At 34.5% G+C, this 23,846-nt stretch overlaps 1 protein-coding gene across 1 annotated transcript in view; it reads right to left on the bottom strand.

The window, feature by feature from the left end:
* Positions 1 to 17,433, bottom strand: part of LOC123532254 (integrin alpha-9-like) — a 31,225-nt gene extending 13,792 nt beyond the window's left edge. Inside the window, exons 1-6 of the mRNA XM_053518588.1 lie at positions 16,939 to 17,433; positions 14,385 to 14,512; positions 7,460 to 7,575; positions 6,209 to 6,433; positions 3,960 to 4,086; positions 2,753 to 2,838 (exon numbers count right to left, since the gene is read on the bottom strand). Of these exons, the coding sequence (XP_053374563.1) occupies positions 2,753 to 2,838; positions 3,960 to 4,086; positions 6,209 to 6,433; positions 7,460 to 7,575; positions 14,385 to 14,512; positions 16,939 to 17,297 (1,041 nt within the window). The 5' untranslated portion in view covers positions 17,298 to 17,433. The remainder of the gene's footprint in view (positions 1 to 2,752; positions 2,839 to 3,959; positions 4,087 to 6,208; positions 6,434 to 7,459; positions 7,576 to 14,384; positions 14,513 to 16,938) is intronic.
* Positions 17,434 to 23,846: the final 6,413 nt, after the last annotated feature.

Raw genomic sequence — 23,846 nt, 5'->3', positions numbered from 1 at the left:
CTTTATAATGTTAAGGACTAATTACGCCTAGACAAGCCCACACCATAATTCATTGTCATTGTGTTAAACGTTTTGATACTAACGACCATTTTCACCTGTACAGGGAATTTCTTTCTTATTATATTTTTACTGATCCGAATTACCAGACATAAGAGCCGTGCCATGAGAAAACCAACATAGTGGGTTTGCGACCAGCATGGATCCAGACCAGCCTGCGCATCCGCGCAGTCTGGTCAGGCTCCATGCTGTTCGCTCTTAAAGCCTATTGGAATTGGACAAACTGTTAGCGAACAGCATGGATCCTGACCAGACTGCGCGGATGCGCAGGCTGGTCTGGATCCATGCTGGTCGCACACCCACTATGTTGGTTTTCTCATGGCACGGCTCATAAGTGCAATGCTTAAACTGTTTAGTTGAAAGCATAATGCATTAACTGTTGCATTAATTGTCATTGTGTTAAACGTTTTGATACTAACGACCATTTTCACCTGTACAGGGAATTTCTTTCTTATTATATTTTTACTGATCCGAATTACCAGACATAAGAGCCGTGCCATGAGAAAACCAACATAGTGGGTTTGCGACCAGCATGGATCCAGACCAGCCTGCGCATCCGCGCAGTCTGGTCAGGCTCCATGCTGTTCGCTCTTAAAGCCTATTGGAATTGGACAAACTGTTAGCGAACAGCATGGATCCTGACCAGACTGCGCGGATGCGCAGGCTGGTCTGGATCCATGCTGGTCGCACACCCACTATGTTGGTTTTCTCATGGCACGGCTCATAAGTGCAATGCTTAAACTGTTTAGTTGAAAGCATAATGCATTAACTCTTGTCATATCCAGTTTGAAATTGAAGTTCTATTAGTATTATTATACATGTTCATCTTAGTAAAAAATTTAATGTAGAGAAGTCAATATATATTTTTCAAGCATGAAATACAAATTGCATGGCAATGCGCCATCAATCTTTGAAACAGCGAAACAATTGTATCGTTTTTTACAATGGCAACAATATAAACTACGTTGTATCACGACACTTGAATACAGTTAAACCTGTGTTTAAGAACATCTGTGAACAGAGACCACGTTGCTACAACGATCAAGTTCCATGTAAACATTTATAGTGTATATAACCCTTTCAATAAAGAACAGCTGTAAATATCAAAAGCTGTAAATTGACCGCTTATTTTGTTTTGTCTCACGTACCTCCCAGAGCACGACCTTTATAAACAAGTTTGACTGTTACAATAAGAGTCTGCATTCTTTGTCTGTAGCTGTTAGAATAAATCTTGAAAGATTTTTTTCTGGAGAAATGTGCATTTGGTTTAGTTGTAATCAGCGATCAATTCTATGATTCATGCAATTTTCTACTTTAGTGACTGAGTTTAAATGAAATTGTGCTAGTGAAAAATATTCCATCTGATATACCTGCACGTGAATGAGTAATTAAGGCCAAGGATTTCTGTTTCTTGTGATCCGTACTTTAACTAGAATATTGATGTTTCTGTGAACTGTCGAAAACGGTATTCATACTTTAGGACTATATAAATTCACCTTTAAGTAGAAGTAATTCGCAGCAAAAAGATTTACCTTCACCCCACCGAGGAAGGGAAACATGCCACATGAAATTATTATAAAACAACTCTCAGAATGAATAATATTAATAATAATAATGATGATGATAATGATGATGACAATGATGTTGTTGTTGTTGATGATGATGATAATAATAATAATAATAATAATAATAAAATAAAAATAATAATAGTAATAATAATAATAATAATAATAATGATACGACGATGATGAAAAATACTGTGCAATGTTGCAAAAATTAAATACCCATAAAAGTGCCTTCAAACAGGGTTTCAATCAATTAAATTATTTATATATGATATACAAAACAAAAATTGGGAGAAAACTACCATTACAATAACACTATGACAGGAAACAAGTAAGACCTCAAGTAGACAATGAGTCAGCATGATGTGTCATCCTACTGATCAACTTTTCCTTTGACAGGAAATTCCAACAGAAATTTAACTTTGTGTATTTTATGGTGCAATGTTAGTGCTTAACTAATGTCTGAAACCCGCTGTAAAAGCAAGTATCTCTGATCCGCCACAAATCAATTTCATACACACATTCAACAGATTAGCAACCGGCGGCTTTTATCCCTTGAAAAGTCGTAGGCAAAACACAAACTGACTTACTCTCCAGAGCAAAAAAAAAAAAAAAATAGTATGTTATTTCAAAAGTACGACATGCTTGTACCAGAAAATGAACAACTTGAAGATGGTGATATTATAGCATCAAAATTGACATTTCTTTTTTTTGTACATTTGTATTTTTTCCCTTTTTATAAGCAATTATATCGTTTTCAGAAGATTCTCACAAAGACTTTGATGACAAGAAAGCACAATGATTTGTCTTCAAATCTATGTACAACATTTAATAAATGTGTTACTTTTCTATTGAGGAAATTTCCTTATGCATATGGCATTGCGACTGCCTAGCTATAAATGTTGTTGCTGTGTGAATATCAAAATTTTGCTACTTAAATATTTATTAAGTGTTTCAACAGCTTTTCACTGATAACATTAATTTATTGTACCTTTCTATACATGAAAATCGAGACTAAAATATTCATTTGAATGGTATGGGCATGCTGGAGTTGAACACTGTATAAGAAGGCATTGATAAATTACTGTATGAATAATAAACTGTTATCATCTGATGATTGTGCAACTCACCTTTCCTGTCAAATGATCTCTTGGCGCTCCTATAGCAAACATTGTTAGCTCCCCTCCAAAATATTGCCCACTCGTTATGGCATAACCTTGAAATGAAAAAGTAATATGAATAGAGACATTTACACATTCGTCACGGATAATCTTGAAATGACAAAACAATATGAATAAAGACGTTTCACACTTGTTATGGCATAACCTTGAAATGAAAAAGTAATATGAATAAAGACATTTACACATTCGTTACGGATAATCTTGAAATGACAAATCAATATGAATAAAGACGTTTCACACTTGTTATGGCGTAACCTTGAAAGAAAAAGTAATATGAATAGAGACATTTACACATTCGTTACGGATAATCTTGAAATGACAAAACAATATGAATAAAGACGTTTCACACTTGTTATGGCGGAACCTTGAAATGATGAGACAATATGAACAGACACATTACACTTTCGTTGCGGCATAATCTTGAAATGAATAGGGACGTAACATGTACATAATTACGAAAGCTATAATTAACCATAATAATTATTGAACTAAAATAAAATCCTGTTCGAGATGTAGTGTTATTTCTTCATGTTTAATAATCAACTAGTATGCAGGACTCTTCAAGATAAAATGTAAAACTAAGAAATGAGTATGCAACTGATGTTTGTTGTTTTAAATTGTCTGTCTTAAGCACTTCATTGACTGTACTTTATTCTGATCTAGGGAAGAAATATTTTATTATCTGTATGCTTTGTTTAAAGATATTTAATTACCACTTATGAATAATATCCCGTTTCTGACTGTCACTCATTATGTAATTAAAAGTTTCAGGATTATTTTAGTAATTCGGTCCAAACTATGCTTTCTCCAAAACCCTGAATATGTTCCCATTTTAACGCATTTAGTACACAATATTCTAATAATCTTGCTTCTATTAAAACATGCTTACGCTAAAATGACCTCATGTTAACGTGCGATGACGTCAATGTTTTTGTTGCGACCAAGAATTTTATCTATTGTTTTAGATTTTAGCATATTAGAAAATCGTGTTTTATCTAAATATAGATCTACAATCAAAATCGGTTATACGTCGCCAGAATAATTCACTCGGACTACGCTCTCGTGAAATTATTCCGCGGCCGTATAACCTCTTTCCGTGTTTCAATAACGTTAAAACACGGTTTTTCTATACATTATTTCTTAATTTTGGTCTTACCCGCCATTTCGTTGATCTCAGTAGGAGTTTTGTTGTAATCTGTAAAGTAGGCTTCAGTCTGGTGTAAATCTATAAAACCTCCGGTAAAATACCACAGACCCGGGGCTCCTAATAACAGATCTTCACCCTGAAAGTACCATTGCAAAGCATGTACTATCTACACATCTAGTTTATTCCAACTCAACCTCCTTATCTGACCCAACATATAAGATACAGCTTTCTCACGCCAAGCCTGGATCACAACGAAAGACAACAGCAGCTGCAGGAAAATGGACTTTGAAAGGTCGAAGAAAGTATACTTTTCTCGTTTATCTGGTAGAATGATAGAGGAATTATTGCTACTGAAACACAATAAAATGGAGCATCGAGGAGCTTTATGTATAACAGATGAAGTATTACATTTCAGTGTATGAATTAGCATATGCAATGCTTGTCAAAATCTGGGTTTCCAGTCCCTGGTTGTTATATTCAAATGTTCAGCAATATCGACATACGACATTCAGTAATTCATATTTTGATTTTGTTTAAAATTTCAAGCCAGGTATAAGCATCTTATATAATTTAGCATACAAAACCGAATGCCGGACGTCGAACTGGTTCGACGTTTAAAAAGTGCGAAACGATGTCGAATGTCGTATGTCGATCTGCCTCGTGTACATAATATTAGCTTGAATCCCATATCTCTTTTCTTTTTAAGTATTCGTCGTCATTACTAATACAATACTTTACAATAAAAATTGTACTATATCATATTGATGTAAAGCATTTTCGATAAAGTAATATAAAACATATCAATGCAGCTTTGAACATTCGACAATCTCTTAAATAATCGAAAGGATGTTTAAATGCTGGAAGTGGTGAATTAATGAATGCATGTTTCTGCATATGTTTATTACAGTCAATGCATAGCTTCACTCTTGATATATTGGTTAAATCTAGTGCGGTTTGATTATAATATACGAGACAAGAACACAATCATAACTTGGAGTTCTTCATCTAGGTAACAACCTGAGTCTGTCAACAGTAAGGCCAAACTTCATGATGTACACAATGATACTAAAGTTTTTAAAACAGATAACATTTCCTTTTAGCTATAAAAAACAATAATCCGTAATAGAAGTGACCGTAATTCCAGTGGCTTTTAGCTAAGGTTTTACTGCGTACCTAACGCGGTAGACACATCGTACCTTATAAAGAAGACAACTTTTAGATCTACACAGTACTATTTTAGATAAATTCTGTTCAGAAAACTTCACTTTTATTTTAGCCCTGCAATTTTAATTTTGTGAATTGTGACCAAGACACTTGGTACACTCTTACGACCCTGCAAACTGCCAGTCGGTATGTTTTGAACTGAGCACAGAATGCAATCGGCCGTATCGTCTGGGTCGGAAGTTGATTTGTCCGGGATCTCGGGAATATTGATTTAAACATTGAATACGAGGGATGTCTTTGTTTTATGAAACGTTTAAGAAAAAGGCACTGGTGCACGATGAAAAATAAATTATCAACTGTTCAAAATGCACAGTACCCAACTGCTGAACCACCCGTGTGAGGAGAGATATGCGCGATTGAAATGGGCTTGTATATTTTCTCCTTTAGGATCATGATTCACGTAACGTACCTAAGCTTAGCGTATGATATGTGCAGACATTTTCTCGTTTGTCTGGTGCCAGTGGTTACACCAGCTCTAGTTACGTCGTGAACAGCGATAGGGTTAAATGTATCAGGCTCCACCGGGCAATTTTCTGGCATCTAAATATTACGTAATTGCAATAAAACAATTTTATGATCGGGGCCATGTTCAGTTCAATTACAAATTCTAGAACATACTGGCTGGCAGTTAGTAGGGACGGGGTCGGCGCATGGGTCCTGACTCCTAAGTGCATGTGCTTATGTCTGAAGGCGTGACGATAGCAATCTCACTTGTTGAAATGCACAATAATTTAACCACTAAGACGTCAGTCTGAGTGGCAGTTTAGTAGTAAGGCATGGTATGTAAGACCTTAAACCACGCGAAGACCTAGATTATTTTTATTATAATATGCTCGTAATAAATACTGATCTGTTTTGAGAACTTTTTTGTGTTATTATGATCGCATGATATACAAAGCTTGCTTTCCTTCTTTTGACTGTTTAACTGACAATCGAATTGAAGTTTTAGACACAAATTTGATATGATTAAATATGATTAAATGTCCCACAGTCATAGCAATAATTTACAATATTTAACAATAAATATTTCTTACCTGACTTGTATAATGGACTGATGCGCCCAAATTGCCCATCCCGTAATTGAGTTTCGTAACGTTCGTTCCGGGTATGGTCATGGTCTGTTTATCACCTGCTACAAGACCAGGGATAGTCTTAATGTTGTTTCTGTTGAAGTCTAGAGGTATTTCATAGCACAGTCCGTTCATAAAGTAATACCCGCTGCTTAGGAATTGTTTGTTATACCATCTGCTTGCACATGTCTATCGTGAAACAAAAATGATAAATGAAATATGTTTACCTAAATATTAGAAAAAGAGAGCAAAGATATTCATGGAACAATATCTACGCGGCAGACAATGGTTTCAACACAGTACAAGATTAATGAATAAAAATGTAGAACCTTACATGTACCGTTATAAAAATAAATGAGCCGCGCCATGAGAAAACCAACATAGTGGGTTTGCGACCAGCATGGATCCAGACCAGGCCTGCGCAGTCTGGTCAGGATCCATGCTGTTCGCTTTCAAAGCCTATCGGAATTAGATAAACTGTTAGCGAACAGCATGGATCCTGACCAGACTGCGCGGATGCACAGGCTGGTCTGGATCCATGCTGGTCGCAAACCCACTGTGTTGGTTTTCTCATGGCACGGCTCATATATTGTGCAGGTACTATGAAACCATTTCTGCTGATCTTTATTTGTAAGGACAATACTGAAGCCCAGTGCAATTGCTGATTTCTGTGAGTAATCGCAAAACATTGTTTAAAATCATTCGGTGTTAAACGTATTTTGTATGGATTTTTTTCCACATAGGTATAACTTAATGATATGGTACACATGTAGCATGGGCTGACTTTAGAAGGAATTTTAAAAGGGAACACTTGAGTGTCATTTAGAATTTGCTAGTTGTTTAGGGTGAGATTTAGAGCATTTTTATGTTTGAAAAATATGACTTGCCCTAAAGCGGATGCAGGGCCAGTTTTAGATTTTTATACTTTGACAATACTGTATTATATGAGCCGCGCCATGAGAAAACGAACATAGTGGCTTTGCGACCAGCATGGATCCCGACCAGCCTGCGCATCCGCGCAGTCCGGTCACTATCCATGCTCTTCGCTTTCAAAGTCTATTGCAGTTAGAAAAACCGTTAGCGAACAGCATTGATCCTCACTAGACTGCGCGGATGCGCAGGTTTGTCTGGATCCATGCGGGTCGCAAAGCCAATATTTTGGTTTTCTCATGGCGCGGCTCATATAATGACTTTAGTAATAACCAAAGAACACACCACAATCCCTTTTCCTTCCTGAACATCCAAAGAGGCTCCCAGCCACTGGTCGTCCCTTCCATGTGTAAAACTTCTACTTTTCCCATCAAAGGGCGCAGAACCGCTACCAGTTATATCTGAAATTTAAAGTGATAATAAATTCAAAAGTCGTGTAATCTCTGGTAAGCTGATGCTGTAATTTTCAGTAGCATCTTGGTCGCTTCGCACTTTAATATGTTAAATATACTAAGTCTACAAAATGCTTGACATAAAAGTGGAAATAAAATACAAATTGCAAAGACAGGTGTGTTTAAACCTTATTATAATAGAAGCTCGATCTGGGATGCTGTATTCGACTTCAGTGGATTTCGCCACCTCGGATGACACGAGGCGCAAGCGTCATGTAAATACAAAATCCCAGATCGAGCTACTTTTGTAATAACCCTTTTATTATACTAGATCGAGCTACTGTTGTATTGACCCTTTTATTATACTAGTACCTCTGTCTTTTTCTTTGTTGTTTTGTTATCGAACGAAATCTTTATTGTTTGTCGATGTTGAAATAGAGATGAGTGAAGTTCTGAAGGTTTTATATGTGTCACGAGGTCCAAAACCACTGAAAATCAGTATTTTGTCTATGTGTTGTGTTGTCCTCTTTCCTTGTATATATTGTATGAAATATCTTTATGTTTTATTATTTTGTATTATTTCTATACATCCCGATCGTATATGAATTCCTATATCATTTTCATTTCATTCATCCATCTAACATTTTCTTACACTTACCAGTTAATTAAAGGCCTTAACAAGATTTGCATGCCGGGCCTGAAATTTTTTTTTTAATTTTTCCCGGATGTAACTGCACGCATGTGCACTTTGAAAATAGATTCTTGATGGCTTGCGCCATTGGTGCCAGACCAGAAAGAGAATGCCTCTGTACATGTTATACCCAACCCCTAGGTATTGTATAAGAACCATGGTCATGAAGAGGAAAATATACTAACCCGTTTCAATCGCGCATTTCAGACCTAAAGCACGCAGTTTGGTCAATGTGTATACTATGGATATCAAACAAGTGGTAATTTATCTTCCACTGTGTACCGGTACTTCTTATCTTACAAAAACAACGCGTAGTTTATAGTTTTTTCAACGTTACACAAAAAACTTGCTTGACCACCCCTGGTGAAGTTCCGTTCTAGATTACAAAACCATTCTGACTGGCTCTTGTGAAAATTTATGCCAATCGTCATTTTACCACTCGTGTTCGCTAATATGTGAAAATGCAGCATAAATGTGCAAAATGAATAAAATAAACAGAACAGATGTAAACCAATGTATGATTTCAAAGTAAAAGTCATATACAAGATGAATTTCATTCATCATTTCGAGTTTTAGTGTAAAATTGTGATTGTGATTCTGTTTTTGTTTGTTTACGTTTCGCCTAACATGTGCACACAGCCGTGACCTCTAGACCGGATATTCATTAGGGAAGGTCACGCAAGTTTTTTTGTAACGTTGACGAAAGCATAAAATATGTTGATAATCTCAGCAATATGGAATATTGAGACAATGTGACTGGTGCACGTTGGAAGAATATACTAGGTACCCATTCACCAAACTGCGCGTTTAAGTTGAGAAATGTACGATTGAAACGGGTTGGTATATTTTCCCGTTCATGACCATGGTTCTTATAGAATATCTAGGGGTAAGGTATAACATGTACAGAGGCATTTTCTTTCTGATCTGGCACCAGTGGCTTGCGTCTGAAGTTTTTGCCTTCTGAAAACTTATTTATCAAGGTTTTGTTTTTGTGCATTTACAGGTAATTGTTATTGCATTCATTTTATTATATTTTCATGCATCTTTCCATATCATATTTATGTAATTTGGCACTGTATTTATTGAATTGCACTTGGAAAATTGATTCTTGATGGCTTGCGCCTGAAGATTTTCTTTCTGATAACTTATTTATCAATGTTTTGTTTTTGTGCCTTTACAGGCCAAAACGCCCCATCCCTAGAGAAAGAGAACACGCGACAAATGCGCTATTTATAGGGCTGTGTCACATAATGAATATTAAATGAAAATAATCCGGAAACATACAATACAAAAGGTACAATACGTTTTTGTCTGCCTGTTCATATTTACTTTTAAAATAAAAGCAGTATTTTCGACAGATTTTATCTAGGTTGCCTATGCAATAAAAAAAAAGGAGATTAATATGAAGAAGTTCTATTTAAGCAAAATATGATATACTTCGAGCCTGTAATACTCCGACCACGCTCTTGTGAAATTTTTCCGTAAGCATATAACCACTTCGTATTACTTCGATACATTACAACATGGTTTTGCTATATAACATTTCTTAATTTTGACATAAATGTAACTATTACTAAAGAAATAATAATCAAGCCGTATTCAGTAAGCACCAAGTAGTTAATTCTGCTGAGTTACATTTACTGACGAATATTTTGCAAGGAATTTTCTATCATTTATGATTCATATTTTGCATTCAAGTGTAGTTCCGTACCAGTGAAAAATGAAAATGATACTTTCACTGTTTGAAACAGTGAAAATATCAATTTTATTTCACTGATAAATTTCAGTATTTTACTGAAGAGCATAATTTTTTAATAAATAACCGTTGCATTTCTTAATTTTGACATTAAAGTAACTATTACTAGAAAGATGATAAGCAAGCCGTTTTTCATAAGCGTCCAGTAGTTAATCCTGCTGCGTTACATTTCCTTGTGAAGACGTGGACCGCTGTGCCCGAACTGTTTCAGGCCCCTGACCTAAAATTACTTGCCCTTGGGATCGAAATCTAGCTTTGGGTGTAAAATTCTTTCACATGAGGAAAACATCTAGCTGGCTTGTGGAAAGTATATCTTCCTCTACTATTAAGTGAAAACTCGAAAATCGTCATACGAGCTATAAATATGCCGATTTGACGTTAAATCCATCTCTCTTCTTCGGTTAAAAAACAGACAATGGACTACTTAGGCCTATTCACAACAATACGTTGCATAATTATAAATTTCATGTCCTAATATACGGTGCGTAAAGAGATGAAGGAAATTATTTTTTTACGTGACTCCTCATTTATGAATCGCCGGTCGTTAGTTTGTGCTATTGCCTGGTTTATACTTCCTAGCTATGCAGGGAAAAAGAAAAAAACTTGGAAAAATGAAATTTATTTCTAGTAATAAACCACTTATTGGCTGGCTTTTCGGTAAATAGTCACAACTATTAGCCATCGCTGCCTCGGACCCTTGAAAAATGGTACGTACTGCCATAATGACTTGCAGGTCGATAGTTCTGACTATTTCCCGGCAGGCAATTCCATAACTGTTTTACTGCAAAACATCAGAAATTAATTTTCCAAGTTTTGTTTTTAAATTCTGACCGATAAATTAGCCCAGTTAGGATGAATATACGCCAGCCATATAACATAAACTCTGTACCGAATTCTTGTAATAATTTTGACTGCTGGTCGGAAAAAACATTCAATGTTCAGATGTTAAAACTAACGGGCAAGTACTTTTGACTATTGATTGGCAAGTCATTCGATAGGTTTATAGTATGCATGTTCCATTGTTCGTGTCCAATCTTCACAGTGGCAAGGTCAAACATCAAATCCGTGCAACCAATTCTTTCAGGAAAAAATGCCAGTACATGGACGTGTAATAATAATTCTCGTAATCTTAGCTGCATTAAGTTCATCACGGTTTTCGGAGGAAAACAATCATTTTCCCAACGACCATTATCATTTTCTTATTATAACCACTTGGAACAAAGGAAAGGGCTACTTAAACTGTGGCTAATTGTAATTATGTTACATGTTCATTAAACAATACTCACTTATTTATATTAGTACTTTGGTTTTCAGTTTTCAGAAAGGACAGGCTGACAACCAATATTCACTTGTGATAATAAATAATTTGATCATATGCATGTTATTACAATTATACAAGGGTTGTTCCAAAAGTAAAGCTGTTGTTTCCTCCGTACATAAATTCAACGTTGTATTATTATACAAGCCATTTCAAGATGTACACTGATTTAATTCTGATTATCAGAAAGATTTGTTATTTTCAGTGTTTGTTTTTAATTCAGAGGTTCAAATTATACCACCGACGTCATATCGCCGCACGTTGTTATAACGTCAGTATCATGAACTAATACCAATTAGCATCAACATAATGTGTCGAATTATATGAAATGATAATAATGTGACGTTGCATCTGTTTTACTATGTGCCATCAGAACGCTAGTGACGTTATTGCAGGTTATCATTTTTTTAATGTCATTTTGATATGTTTGTTTCTTTGTATTTTTACGATATTTACAGGCCATTTTGCAAACAATTAAAGTTCCTTCACATTTGTTTTCTTTTCAATGTACAAAATTTCATGGCCAGTGTAACATTATTTCTTATATGCAGTTCAGGCACTAGATAAACTGGTTAAGAGGTTATTGGCTTCCTGTCACATTCGCCTTGCAGCCGTAAGTCCGAAAGCCTGCTTTGGTTTTGAATTAATGTATGTGGATAGGGTGTGGGGTAATGGAGGGGGTCTTTCGGCAACTCAAAAGCCCGCCCATGCCTGTTAAAACGCTTGAAAGTCGTCATATGACCTTGACTCTATGTGACTTAACAAAATAAACACATTTCTAATGGAACGATTTTCTTTGCTAAAAAGTCAATTTCTTTTGAAAAATCTTCATGAATATTACAATTTTACGATTATCCTTGTGCATTATTTATGTTTGAGCCTGAAGTAAAGCTAAGGGAAAGTGTATGTAATTGATCATTCGGAACAAAGAATGTTATATTTTCTATTAATACAGTTAAATGTAGCCTGTGTACTCAGTCGTGACATATACATTTTAGCGCATACACAGTTTACGCTAAGTAGGTTTCATGTGTTATATGCATGTAATTGATACATTTGGTACTCAGTCAAAACGTCACTATACACCTCACTATACATCATTCCAAAATGAAAGCGAACATCAAACAAGTTAAAGCATACCAAAAGTTCCTTCTAGGGCACATCTATATAAATATAAAATGACCATCTTGTAAAATTTTGGTTGCAATGTCTGTTTTATACTGCCAAAAATATCAGGTAAGTATTTACGCTAGTTATTGTCCAATTTATTTGACCTGTCAAAAAATGGACCCGGCTTTCATTATATTCTGTTTGAGCCTATATGAAGATTAACATGAAAGCCGGGAACATGTTTTGACAGGTCAATTAAATTGGACAATTATTTAACATAAATTGTTAAATCCAACAACAAATTATATCTGTTACCTCTTTCAGTAGAGTAAATACGGCAATAAGACATTGACCTGGTCAATCTATTATGATTCCATCTGTGAATTCGTTGCACATTATTAGAGGTCTCAATGGGGTTTGTTTTCACATATTAACCATGCATTTGAAGGTAACAATAATGTTTGATTGTTTACATTTAAATTTGCTGATATATGTCTATCTGGTGAATGTACATATGTTTGTATGCTAGAGTGGCGGCAATGCATATACATGTATTTTATTGTGGTTTTCATTTAATATATTGTGCATACTTATGTCATGCCGATGAGATCTAAATAAATAAATAAATACAAATATGTTATGTTAAGGAGGAAATAAAAGAATCAATTAATCATCCTCGGGTTTAGTATTGTGTAATCCATGGAGTCGCCTCAGTTGAGAAAGAATAGTTTAACGTCAGAGGTTATTTCTAAGGTCACGGAGTTTAATTTGCCAGCTTGTAATTACAACAGCTTTCGACATCAGTAGCTCAGTCAAGTGTGACTTATTGCATTATTATAAGATATTCCTTCTCAAGAGAAGGAATAATGGCATAAAGTTCTTCTACATATTTAGAACTTACATTATGGACTCTCAGACCTCTGGTACCAGTGTATATGTTTTAGAACTACTACTAGGTTTATAAGATCAGGTTTTTATATACTACACTTACTATATGTTCGACGTCATTGCAATGAATAAAGCCAAGCCAAAATTTTGTTACAGTCTTTGTGTAATAATGTTGTTTCTAGTATAAGTAAGACGTTTGTCGAAATAGAATTTTCAAAGAAGTCAAGAATTTTTGCAATATATAACAAAAACCATGTTTTGATATACTTAACTTGAAGAAGTTGATGTTGGCTAATAAGCAAAATAAATAAAGATAAATGATTAAAAACAATTATTTACCAAGCTAATATTACTTCACATGTGTACACATTGGTGATATAAGCCAAAAGCGAATTAATGTTCATTTAGATAATGTTGTTGTTGTTGTTGTTTTAGTTCAGTCAGACAGCTGCTATTCTCCCTTCTGTCTCGGAAATATTTACATGAAAAGAAAATATCAGTAGAACGGAATTTTTATATTCGTTCTAATCTTGCATTTCTGTGAATTGCAACGTCATCGAAAACAGTTTAGAATGCATGTAAACATTATTTTGATTTGCGGGAAACTTTTGCTTGGTATCCTAAAAAAGCCTCAAGAAATGAAGTTGATAAATTAAAAGGAATAAATTTTGAAAAATTGAAATTATTTTCAATATGCTAAAAGAGAAATCAAGTCACTATTGAGATGTTATATTAATTTTGCTTTATCTTGGTTCATATGTAGACAAGTGTTATTATTAACTACACGGCTAATGAACTATAGCAACAAAATCAAATTTACAGTCATTATCATCGTCTTAGAAGGTTTAATATTTAAATTCAGTATCGTCTTTTCAACAACTGACTAACAAATTCGGGATGATTGTATGGCATCAAATAAACATGTTTTAATTTCGCCGTTGATATAAAACGGCAGACAGTTCTGGAAAAAAACTTGTTAAAACTCTTGTTTGTTGTGCAAAATAAAAGTCTTCTTGTATGGATTTCAGTGATCATTTGAATAATATAGGTCTCACCATCAATGAAAACTTCCTCACAAGTGCGTGCACTGAAATCACGGGTGAATGTACACTTGTATATAGCACCTGGCTTCTCTACGTCCGGAAGATAAACACTGCTGTCCTTTGGAGCACCAAACAATATCCTGCAATAATAACGTCAAGCATGCATGTTAGAAACTCTGCAGAATGCTTTTTTAACGCATAAAGAGCTTACTTATCTTGCAGATAAGCTTTCTTTTCTTTTACTAGATAAACGAACCGAAGCGGGACTCGTTCAGTCGTTGATATGTATCTGCAGCGAGAGAAGCGCTATGCGCATGCCATATCTTTTTAATCCACCTGTAGAAATGTCGAGAATTATTCGCAAATATATATGAACACAACTTTTCATTTTATTATTATTATTTTTTTGTAAGTGGTTTTAAATGCAAAGTTCTATATTCGATGTATATACACGTACTACAAAATCACTCGTTTAACCTACCGCTTTAGAAACGCAGTAAAAAGGAGCTTTGAATTGAAGCAATTAAAAAGTTTGATAATCAAAAGATCAATTTTTTTTAACAATTTTGGGGAGCATCGGAATATAAAATCTTCAATTAATAAAACACATGTGTTCAAGGTAGTCTCATAAGATGGTTACTATTTATAGCCAGTACAGAAAAAAAATACGTAAATTTCTGAGACATGTATGAGTCTTTTGTTATTCATTCAAGCATAAAGGTCGAAGATCATGATAAACTGGAACAGGAAAACTTTAAGATAAAAGTATTTTGGTCAGCCGGTTTATATATTTTCATAGGGCATGCAGTCTCTATATACTTATTTTGCATGAACATTCTTGTTTTAATTCAATTTTTGGGACAAAATAACAGGCATAAGTGCATTAATTATGTTGTGTATGTGTGTACTGGGGATGGGATTGTATATACAAAATGTACATAATACAGACTATATTTCCCCATATGACTTCAATAAATGCACTTTATCACGAAGAGGTAAAACAGATCCTAGTAAATATTCATCTCTCAAGTGGTATTCTAAGAGAACGAGTAATCACTAGTATGAAAAAAATGCAAAATGATAAACAGATGAAGAGGTTATGCCATAACACTGTCTCCGTTTGGGTTAGGAAATATGTGTTTCATGAAACAAATCATTTATTTAGTTTATTGCTTACCATTCACGGAAATATGTTGGGGGTCATTATGACCACACCCTCATTTATCAAACCGGCCCCTGTATATTCCCGCGGTGGGTCAGTTATAAATGCAAAATCTCAAGTAAGCTTTTGCGATGAACAATTGATTTTAAAGGAACATTAAGAACGATCTGGACTATACTGGGCGGACAAGAACCAGAAAATACATGTTACTTTGGCCTTACAAAGTCGACTATTTTTATCATACTGTAAACAAACCATTTATGACCTCACCACAGCTGCAGCGATGTAATAATTAAACAATTTGTTTCATTGAATTTCCATCTTTATTATACATGTGTACAATAAACTCGGTTTTTATTTGATGAGAAGTTTCCCCCATGGGATTGCTGGCTTTTCACCTATCCTATATTGGTTTGACTTTGAGTGAGTAATATCCTAAATAACATATCATAACATGAAAATGTTGCGCCAAACCTAAGGTAACACACAGGAATTAATCATACTATTATTTATACAACCAAGGTTCACTAAAGTTGAGTGCAGTCGTAATTAATCCAGTCATATACAAAAATAAACCGACTCAATGACAAAATGCACCTATAATTTAAATCAAGTTATACAAAAAACATTACAAATAAAATCTATACTTATCGATTATTTATTATATCGTTTACAGATACGTGGAATCGTGTTAATTAGGAAACCTAGTTTCTTTTTTTATAGGTAATATTAAGCAATTAGTTTGAAATAACTGTCACTTAATACAGAAAAACATATTCGCTAAATGGTAAGATAGAAAACATAATCCCACAATTAACCATGAACCACTCGGTTTACCAGCAAAGATTAATAACATACTAATATTTTAAGTAGGTTAGGAGCTTTACCTTTAGAAATATACTGTAGGTATGTGCATGTAATATGATAAGTTTAGACATTAACTGAAAACTAAATAAGAGGAAATATCGTCATCCGACTTTCAAAAAAAAAAAGTATTCATGCGCGGTAAAATGATAACTCATAATAGATACATGTATTTACAAATGTAGGATTCAGATATAATAGTCAAGTTATTATAATCATCAATTTACTTTCCAGATTTAAAGTTATGACAATTGACAAAGTGAAACCGGTAATTATCAAGATAAACTGACCCAATTAATGTGAAAACCTTGGTGTAATCGAATACACTGTAGGTCACTAGACCTGGTGGTACAGGGTTCGAGCCCGTGCTTTCGCATGAAAGAGAGATATCGTAGTACAAATGTAGAAAGTGACTTAGTTTCGGCGACATAAGCTCTGTTTAAAATAATTTCTAAACTAATTATATATATCATCATTTGAAAATAACGAATAAAGTTCCAGTGTAAAAATCCTCAAAAGATAGAAACACTAGAAACATACCAACTGTTCTGGTCATTCTGGTTCATCATTGCCACTGTGTAGCCATAGTAACTCCCTCTGTTCGGACCTTCAAATTCTATTTTACTCGTTATGTCCAAATTAAATCCATTTGTTAAAGGAATCGAAGTCATATAAAGTAACACAGTCAATATTAAAGACATATGGTAACGGAATGCAAATAAACCTGAACTTAAGTTTGAACACATCTGGGTGGAATTAATGGTCACTGGATCATCTTTATCACTGTTACTAGCTTCCTTTCTGCTTTTCATTTTATCACAAACATCACAAAATTCACGAACGGACATTTCTTCTAACATATCCGATTTACTAAACAATTTTTCTATACCTCCATGCATCAAATTTCATAAAACGACGCTAATATCAATTCAACCTTGAAAAAAAAACTATGTCACAAACATTATTTTTGGGTACCCAATATGATTTACACTTTATATGATATCAAATATTTCAACATTTTATACTCGACTTGACTTAAGGAGGTAGGTTACCTTCATATTTGTAAGTGCGCATGTCCAACCGGAAGCTAACGTGACGATTTACGACGACGTTTACGACAAACTAAATGTGTTTATATGTCCATTCTTCTGAAAACAAATCATGAACCTGTCTCCGATCTGACGCTTTATGGTTTAATAATGCAGAAATAATGAATAAATTGCCGCAGAAACGCTTCAAAACAATGTTGTATTAAAATGACGTCATTGACGTCATGACGTTACGTGTCAGTTACCGCGCAAAATTAATAGCTTTTATTTTGAAAGTACGTAATTCTGTGCATTTTCTTTATTTGAACTTTTTTCAAACAGCTATTATTTGCTGAAATATTATTTATGAGTCTTTTCCTCTGAATAACAATCAATATTTTGCTTCTTCTATGTAGTTATATTGAAATTTTATGCGGAATGTAAGAAAATGGATGATGGTAACCGATGTTATTTGGAATATAATAGGGTGAAAGTTTACTTGTTACGGCCATTTTCAAATAAAAAACTTGCAGTTTGATTTGCAATACCTATTTTTCAGTTTTCGTTGATAATTTGTTAGTTATATACTAAAACGAAGCTCTAAAATTGTTCAAATTTCAGTAGAAAATTGTGATTTCTTGAATTGAATTGATGTTACCTTGGAAACGAAGCCCGTGACCTATATATCTAAATGTAAAATTCAAAAGCGTTGACACTGGTCTATTTAAAGAACACAACTTCGGCTTTTTATTTTCATTTCAACAACATCCATGAGAATAATAGCACATGCTGAACGATTTTTCCATGAAAAATGCAAGACGAAGGGTACTGCTGTAAGTATTTTAAGCTGTGAAATTTGTTTGAATAAATACAAATAACATGAAAATATAACTTACGTTTGAAATAATATGTTTTGAAGCTACATTAGCAAGAAAGATAATTTTATTCAATATTTTTTATAAGAAATTGCGACAAAAAGCAAGATATAAGCTATTTTAAACATCTCTGTTGCCATGGTTACTTTAAACTTTAAGTAAAATAGGGTACCATGTAAAGTGCTTGGTATTTTGCTAATAATATTACCGAAATATTCCATGTTGGTTATTAACAGAATGGCACTGAAGCCGTCGAAAACCCCGTTTTTATACATAGTTGTTTAAAAATGAGCGAAAATGCGTTACCAAGGAAACACGAGCCCCGCGACATATACTTTTTAAGCTTATATTAGAAAGCTAACGCGCATACTAGTAAAATTATCAATTATGCAGACTTCTACGGATATCAGTGAAACTAAAATACACTGAAAAGTGTTAAATATCCGTATTTTCCTTCTTCTTTCAATATAAAATACCTTTGGAGGGTCATGTTCTTTAAACCTGGATAAAAATTGAACTTGAAGGGCCAGAGAAAAACGAAATTGAGATTGTAGCTGTTAAAACATCATATTACACAAAATACAAAAAATTGCTGCGGTTCAACTAATTTGAATTTAACCTGGTAACAAGGTAACCTACCTCCTTAAGCCCCGCTTGTTTACATTTATCCGTATTCCAAATATTGTCGCGTTCTTATAAGGTTTAGATTAAAAGAGATACGCGATCCGTCAAGGACATAAATTTTAAATTTAAACCACAGTTTACCACTACTGTCAAGATTGTACAAGGTAAATAAACCACCTTGCATGTAACTGTAACTTGATTACACAGGTATAACTTTCATATTCGCTTTCGTTTCTTATTTAATGAAGTACAACGAAAAATCCTCCTCTTTACGTTACTGAACACATAAATACTGTGGTATACGCAACGATGTTGATATTTTGCAATAAGCGAACAATTACAGCATATTAGATCGCACGTTTGAAGTATGTATTGATCAGAGATAGAAGACAAATTTCAGATATCAACTGTTTCACGTATTAGATAGATGCAGGGTGCACTAAGGCTTTATCTAAAATTATTTTAATGATTTGTTTTTGTTTTTAAGCGCACCAGTCAATACTTGTTTTCAGTAATAGTGTGGTGCAAAATACATTCTGTTTATGATTATACAATATTCTGTTTATGATTATACAATATTCTGTTTATGATTATACAAAACATACAAATATTGAAACATTTCACAGATTTCTAGTGTGTATATACATGTGTGCGAAATGACTATTGTCGGTGTATAAATAAGTAATAAGTCAATGGCTTTCCGTATCTCACATGACTCATACTGAAAGGAATAGATACTTGAGTCATGTGTTTAATTGAATCAATAATGGATTCACTATATAATTGATACTATTCATTATAACAAACAATAAAAGCGACTCTTCCACAATGATGTTCTCATCGTTAAAACGAACCAAGACATATATTTAATTCGTGGCCGTTACAATAATCTTATGACATGTACATACGTGCATTTAGTGCGCATGGTATGTGCAAAAGCGGTTAATCAAAGGGAGAATGAGCTGAACAAAATCAACGTCATATATTTTCATACGCCCTCGGTCAATATCACTTTTTACAGGTCGATACTCCCTAAAGGTAACAATTGTTTTATTATTAAATCAACATTGGGACCTTACACTTATTTAGTCAACAGCATCACCACAAGCTACAATAACACTATTTCAATTTTAATGACGACGCATACGTTGTTCTACAAAGATATTTCCTTTTTCTACACATATTTCATTAAGAATATTCAAAAGTATTTTGTTGAAGTTTAGCGACGACCGCCGTTTATACTACATCCGACTATGATTATCTTCATTCATTAATAATAGTCCGCTGTCATGTAACCGTACAATTATTATGTTTGACATGACTGGCGCTTAATGATTAATCAAAATGCCAGTTCCTACCTATAAGAAAGAGAAATTTGGTTTAATGTGATTTTTTCATACCATAACTTCTTATTTCATCCGTTAGGTTTCTTACCAGTTAGAGACCTTAAACTTCTTACAACCTTTAAATAGCACATCTACTCCACCTATCGACTTGCAGGCTACCCATTTATGTATTGACTGTTGGAGAACTAGATCTGACTTCAAAAGAACGGCTTCCGCAGCGAACAATAACGTTAATGCGTGTTTCATTTGTTTGACTATACATGTCTATTTACAATGTTAAAAGATGGCTCAGATCGAAATTCTCTCGTGTTTAAGGCTTTTCGTATATATTAAAATTGTAACACTGAAATTTTTTTGACCATATACATTACCCTAGAGTCAATACGCAATAATATCAATTTTTCTAAAGGGTACTTAAATTGCACAAGAAGTCGTAAGTAGACTACTACTTCAAATAACATGTCTAAAAAGGAAACAACTTGCATGTCAATTAATATAAACAATACATAATCAAATACTTCATTTCAACTTCCAAAAACATAGTCAATATTTTGAAATGACTTGTTGCAAATATCAGATTTAGTCACAACATATTCACACATTATGTTGTAAATAAACTGAGAGAGTGTCACAGTTTAGTATAAATTAAACATGATATTTTAGTTTCCTTTTGAGTTTTGCATTGTATCTAGAGCGTTAAATAATACTAATAAACAATTTTTGACTATATATAGCTAAGCCGAACTTAACAGTTGAATAACATCGCACCGACACAATTAAAGGTCATATGGCTACTTTTCAGCTTTGGTGGTGGGGAAAGACCCAGACACTTCCGTGCATTATTACATTACGGGTGGGCGCCTTGGTAGAACCACCGCCCTTCCGTAAGCCTGCTTGATGGCTTCCTCACAAAAGAATCTAACGCCCCGAGTGAGGCTCGAAGCCACACTGGTTAGGTGCATGAAATTTCAACTAGATTTAAAATGGTTTATGCTTTAGCACACATTTGCTTTAAGTTTTCATTCAACATATAATACAAGCTCTTCAGCGCATTTCAAGAAATACAAATCTGTAAACAATTAAGTACAAATTATTCTTCATCAATTACAGACGATTACTCTAAAAGTAAAACACAGTTAGACGTTAATAACATTTTCCTACGAAACTTTTCAGATAATTCTATTAACGGTTCATACACTACTGAAATGAGATTTGTCTTCAATATCATTATCTTTTACATGACACCTTTGTCTGACCCAGTGAACCCTTCTTATTACGCTATCGCCTTACAAATATTTGTTATTTTATTGTAAACGAAAGCATTTAACTTTTGGCATTTATAAGTGGCGGAACGGCCCAAGTGGAGTTATGATATAGAGCGTGCGCTAATATATCTTTACTTAACCATTAGCCTGCTGGCGGCAAGCGACCAGTGCAGACCAAGATCAGCCTGCACATACATGATATTGGTCTGCACTATTCGCTATTCCGTCAGTAAATTTTCAGTGAACACCCCTTCGAATAATAAATGGTATTGCCCAAATTGAATGATGGACCAGTCCATTTTAGAAATTTTGCAGAGTAAAGGTTAAAGTATATGGAAATTGAGGAAATGTTAATGGAACACGATGCTTTTGATGGGGTGCTAAGATGACAACATTGAAACATGCTTAAGGGAACAAGGAACAAGAACACTAAGAATATTAATTCAAAATGTATTTAGAAACATTCAAATTTAAGATGTGTCTGAAGTGTAAGAAGTGACGGCAATTTGTGATGACATGAGTTTAATGAAGTATTTCGACCCCCACAGAATAACGACCCCCCGGTCATTATTCTATAGAAAATGTGACTCCTTTTCTGTAAAATATTGACTCCCCTTATAACAAACTGACTCCCTTTGAAAACTCTATAGAATAACGACCCCCGGTCATTATTCTATAGAAAAACTGACCCCTCCAAGTAAAATACTGACTCCCTAAAGATGACTCCCTTCGAATCTCATAGAATAATGACCCCGGTTATTATTCTATAGAAAAAGTGACTCCTTCCATGTAAAATACTCACTGCTGAAATTACTACATTCGAACTCTCATACAATATCGATTCCCGGACATTATTCTATTTAAAAAAGTTACTCTTTCCGTGTAAAACACCGGCTCCTAAAAAGACTTTCGACGATAATATCTATTAAAAAGTGATCCCCACCAAACCTAACGGACAATTTTACTAGATCTACAACTCTAATACCCTCCATTGCCAATAGTTAACATTTTGATTGTACTACTACTACTGGTGCCGCTACTTCTATTGCTATTACTATATGTACTTCTTCTTCTTCTACTACTACTACTACTACTCCTACTACAACTGCTACTACTGATACTTCTATACCTGCTTCAACTAATACGTCTTGTACATCTACCTCTTCTTCTCCTGTTGCTGTTGTTGCTTTCACTTATTCCTCTGCTGTTGCTGCTGCTACTGCTCCTGCTGCTGCTGCTGCCACTGCCACTGCCACTGCCACTACCACTACCACTACTACCACTACTACTACTACCACTACTACTACTACTACTACTACTACTACTACTACTACTTTCTATTGTTGCCGCTACCGTACTTTACTGCCACTGCTAAGTATTGCAACTTCTATTAATACTAAGTTCTATGCTAGCAGTTTCTTGTGCAGTTTTCTTCTGAAGAATTACTTCATACCGAAGTTTGCAGGGAATATTGACAGTGGTGTGTTTTGTGAACGTATTGTGAATTGTTATTTTCCTGAAAAAAAATGTATACACCAAGATACAGCGTCTAGAAATAGAATCCCTTTTCCCGTTGCGGAATGCTCTGATTTCTGTGTCAAGTGATGGTATCTGGGGCTAATGGTCAAACGGAAGGACGGACGGACGGACAAGGGCAAATCTATATGCCCCCCTCCCCCGAGTGGGGGCATAAAATGCAGCAGTTAGGCCTTAGATACATGAGTTATCACTAAATTTGACCAAATGACCGGGGCTCGTTTTTTTATGGGAGTCAATATTCTTCGTGAGGTTCAGTTTACTTCACGTGGGGGAGTCATAGTACTATGATCTGGAGGTCATAATACTATGACCGGGTGGTCACTTTTTCTATAGAATAATGACCGGGGGGGGGTCATTATTCTATTGGGGTCGAAATAATTCATTACGATGAGGAAAAACAATCCTATCTTATTAATCAAAATTTAGACGGTACCCAATGAATACAAATGATTCAGTATATATGCACATTATTGAAGTATGTATCATTGCACGTTCGAACCTTAGCTTGAACAGGTTCTGGCGGACAGTATATTTCAGATTTGGGAGTATTTTCTCTGTTGTTTCTTTTTATAATACATGTGTATTTATTTTTTTATTGAAATACTGTACAACTTTAGCTTATAAGTTTCATTTTTTTTTTTTCAACAGACAAGATTTGTTCTTTATTTTCCAGTTTACGTTTCTCTTTGTATGAAATAATACCCGGACGGGCACCTGGGTAAAAGTCGACAAATGACCTAAAGTGTGTAGATGGGAATTTAAAGTTAACAC

This window comes from Mercenaria mercenaria, chromosome 11 (assembly GCF_021730395.1).
Source record: "Mercenaria mercenaria strain notata chromosome 11, MADL_Memer_1, whole genome shotgun sequence".
Classification (NCBI taxonomy): Eukaryota; Metazoa; Mollusca; class Bivalvia; order Venerida; family Veneridae; genus Mercenaria; species Mercenaria mercenaria.
The sequence above is the reverse complement of the archived record's forward strand: the minus strand, read 5'-3'. Positions and strand labels throughout refer to the sequence as shown.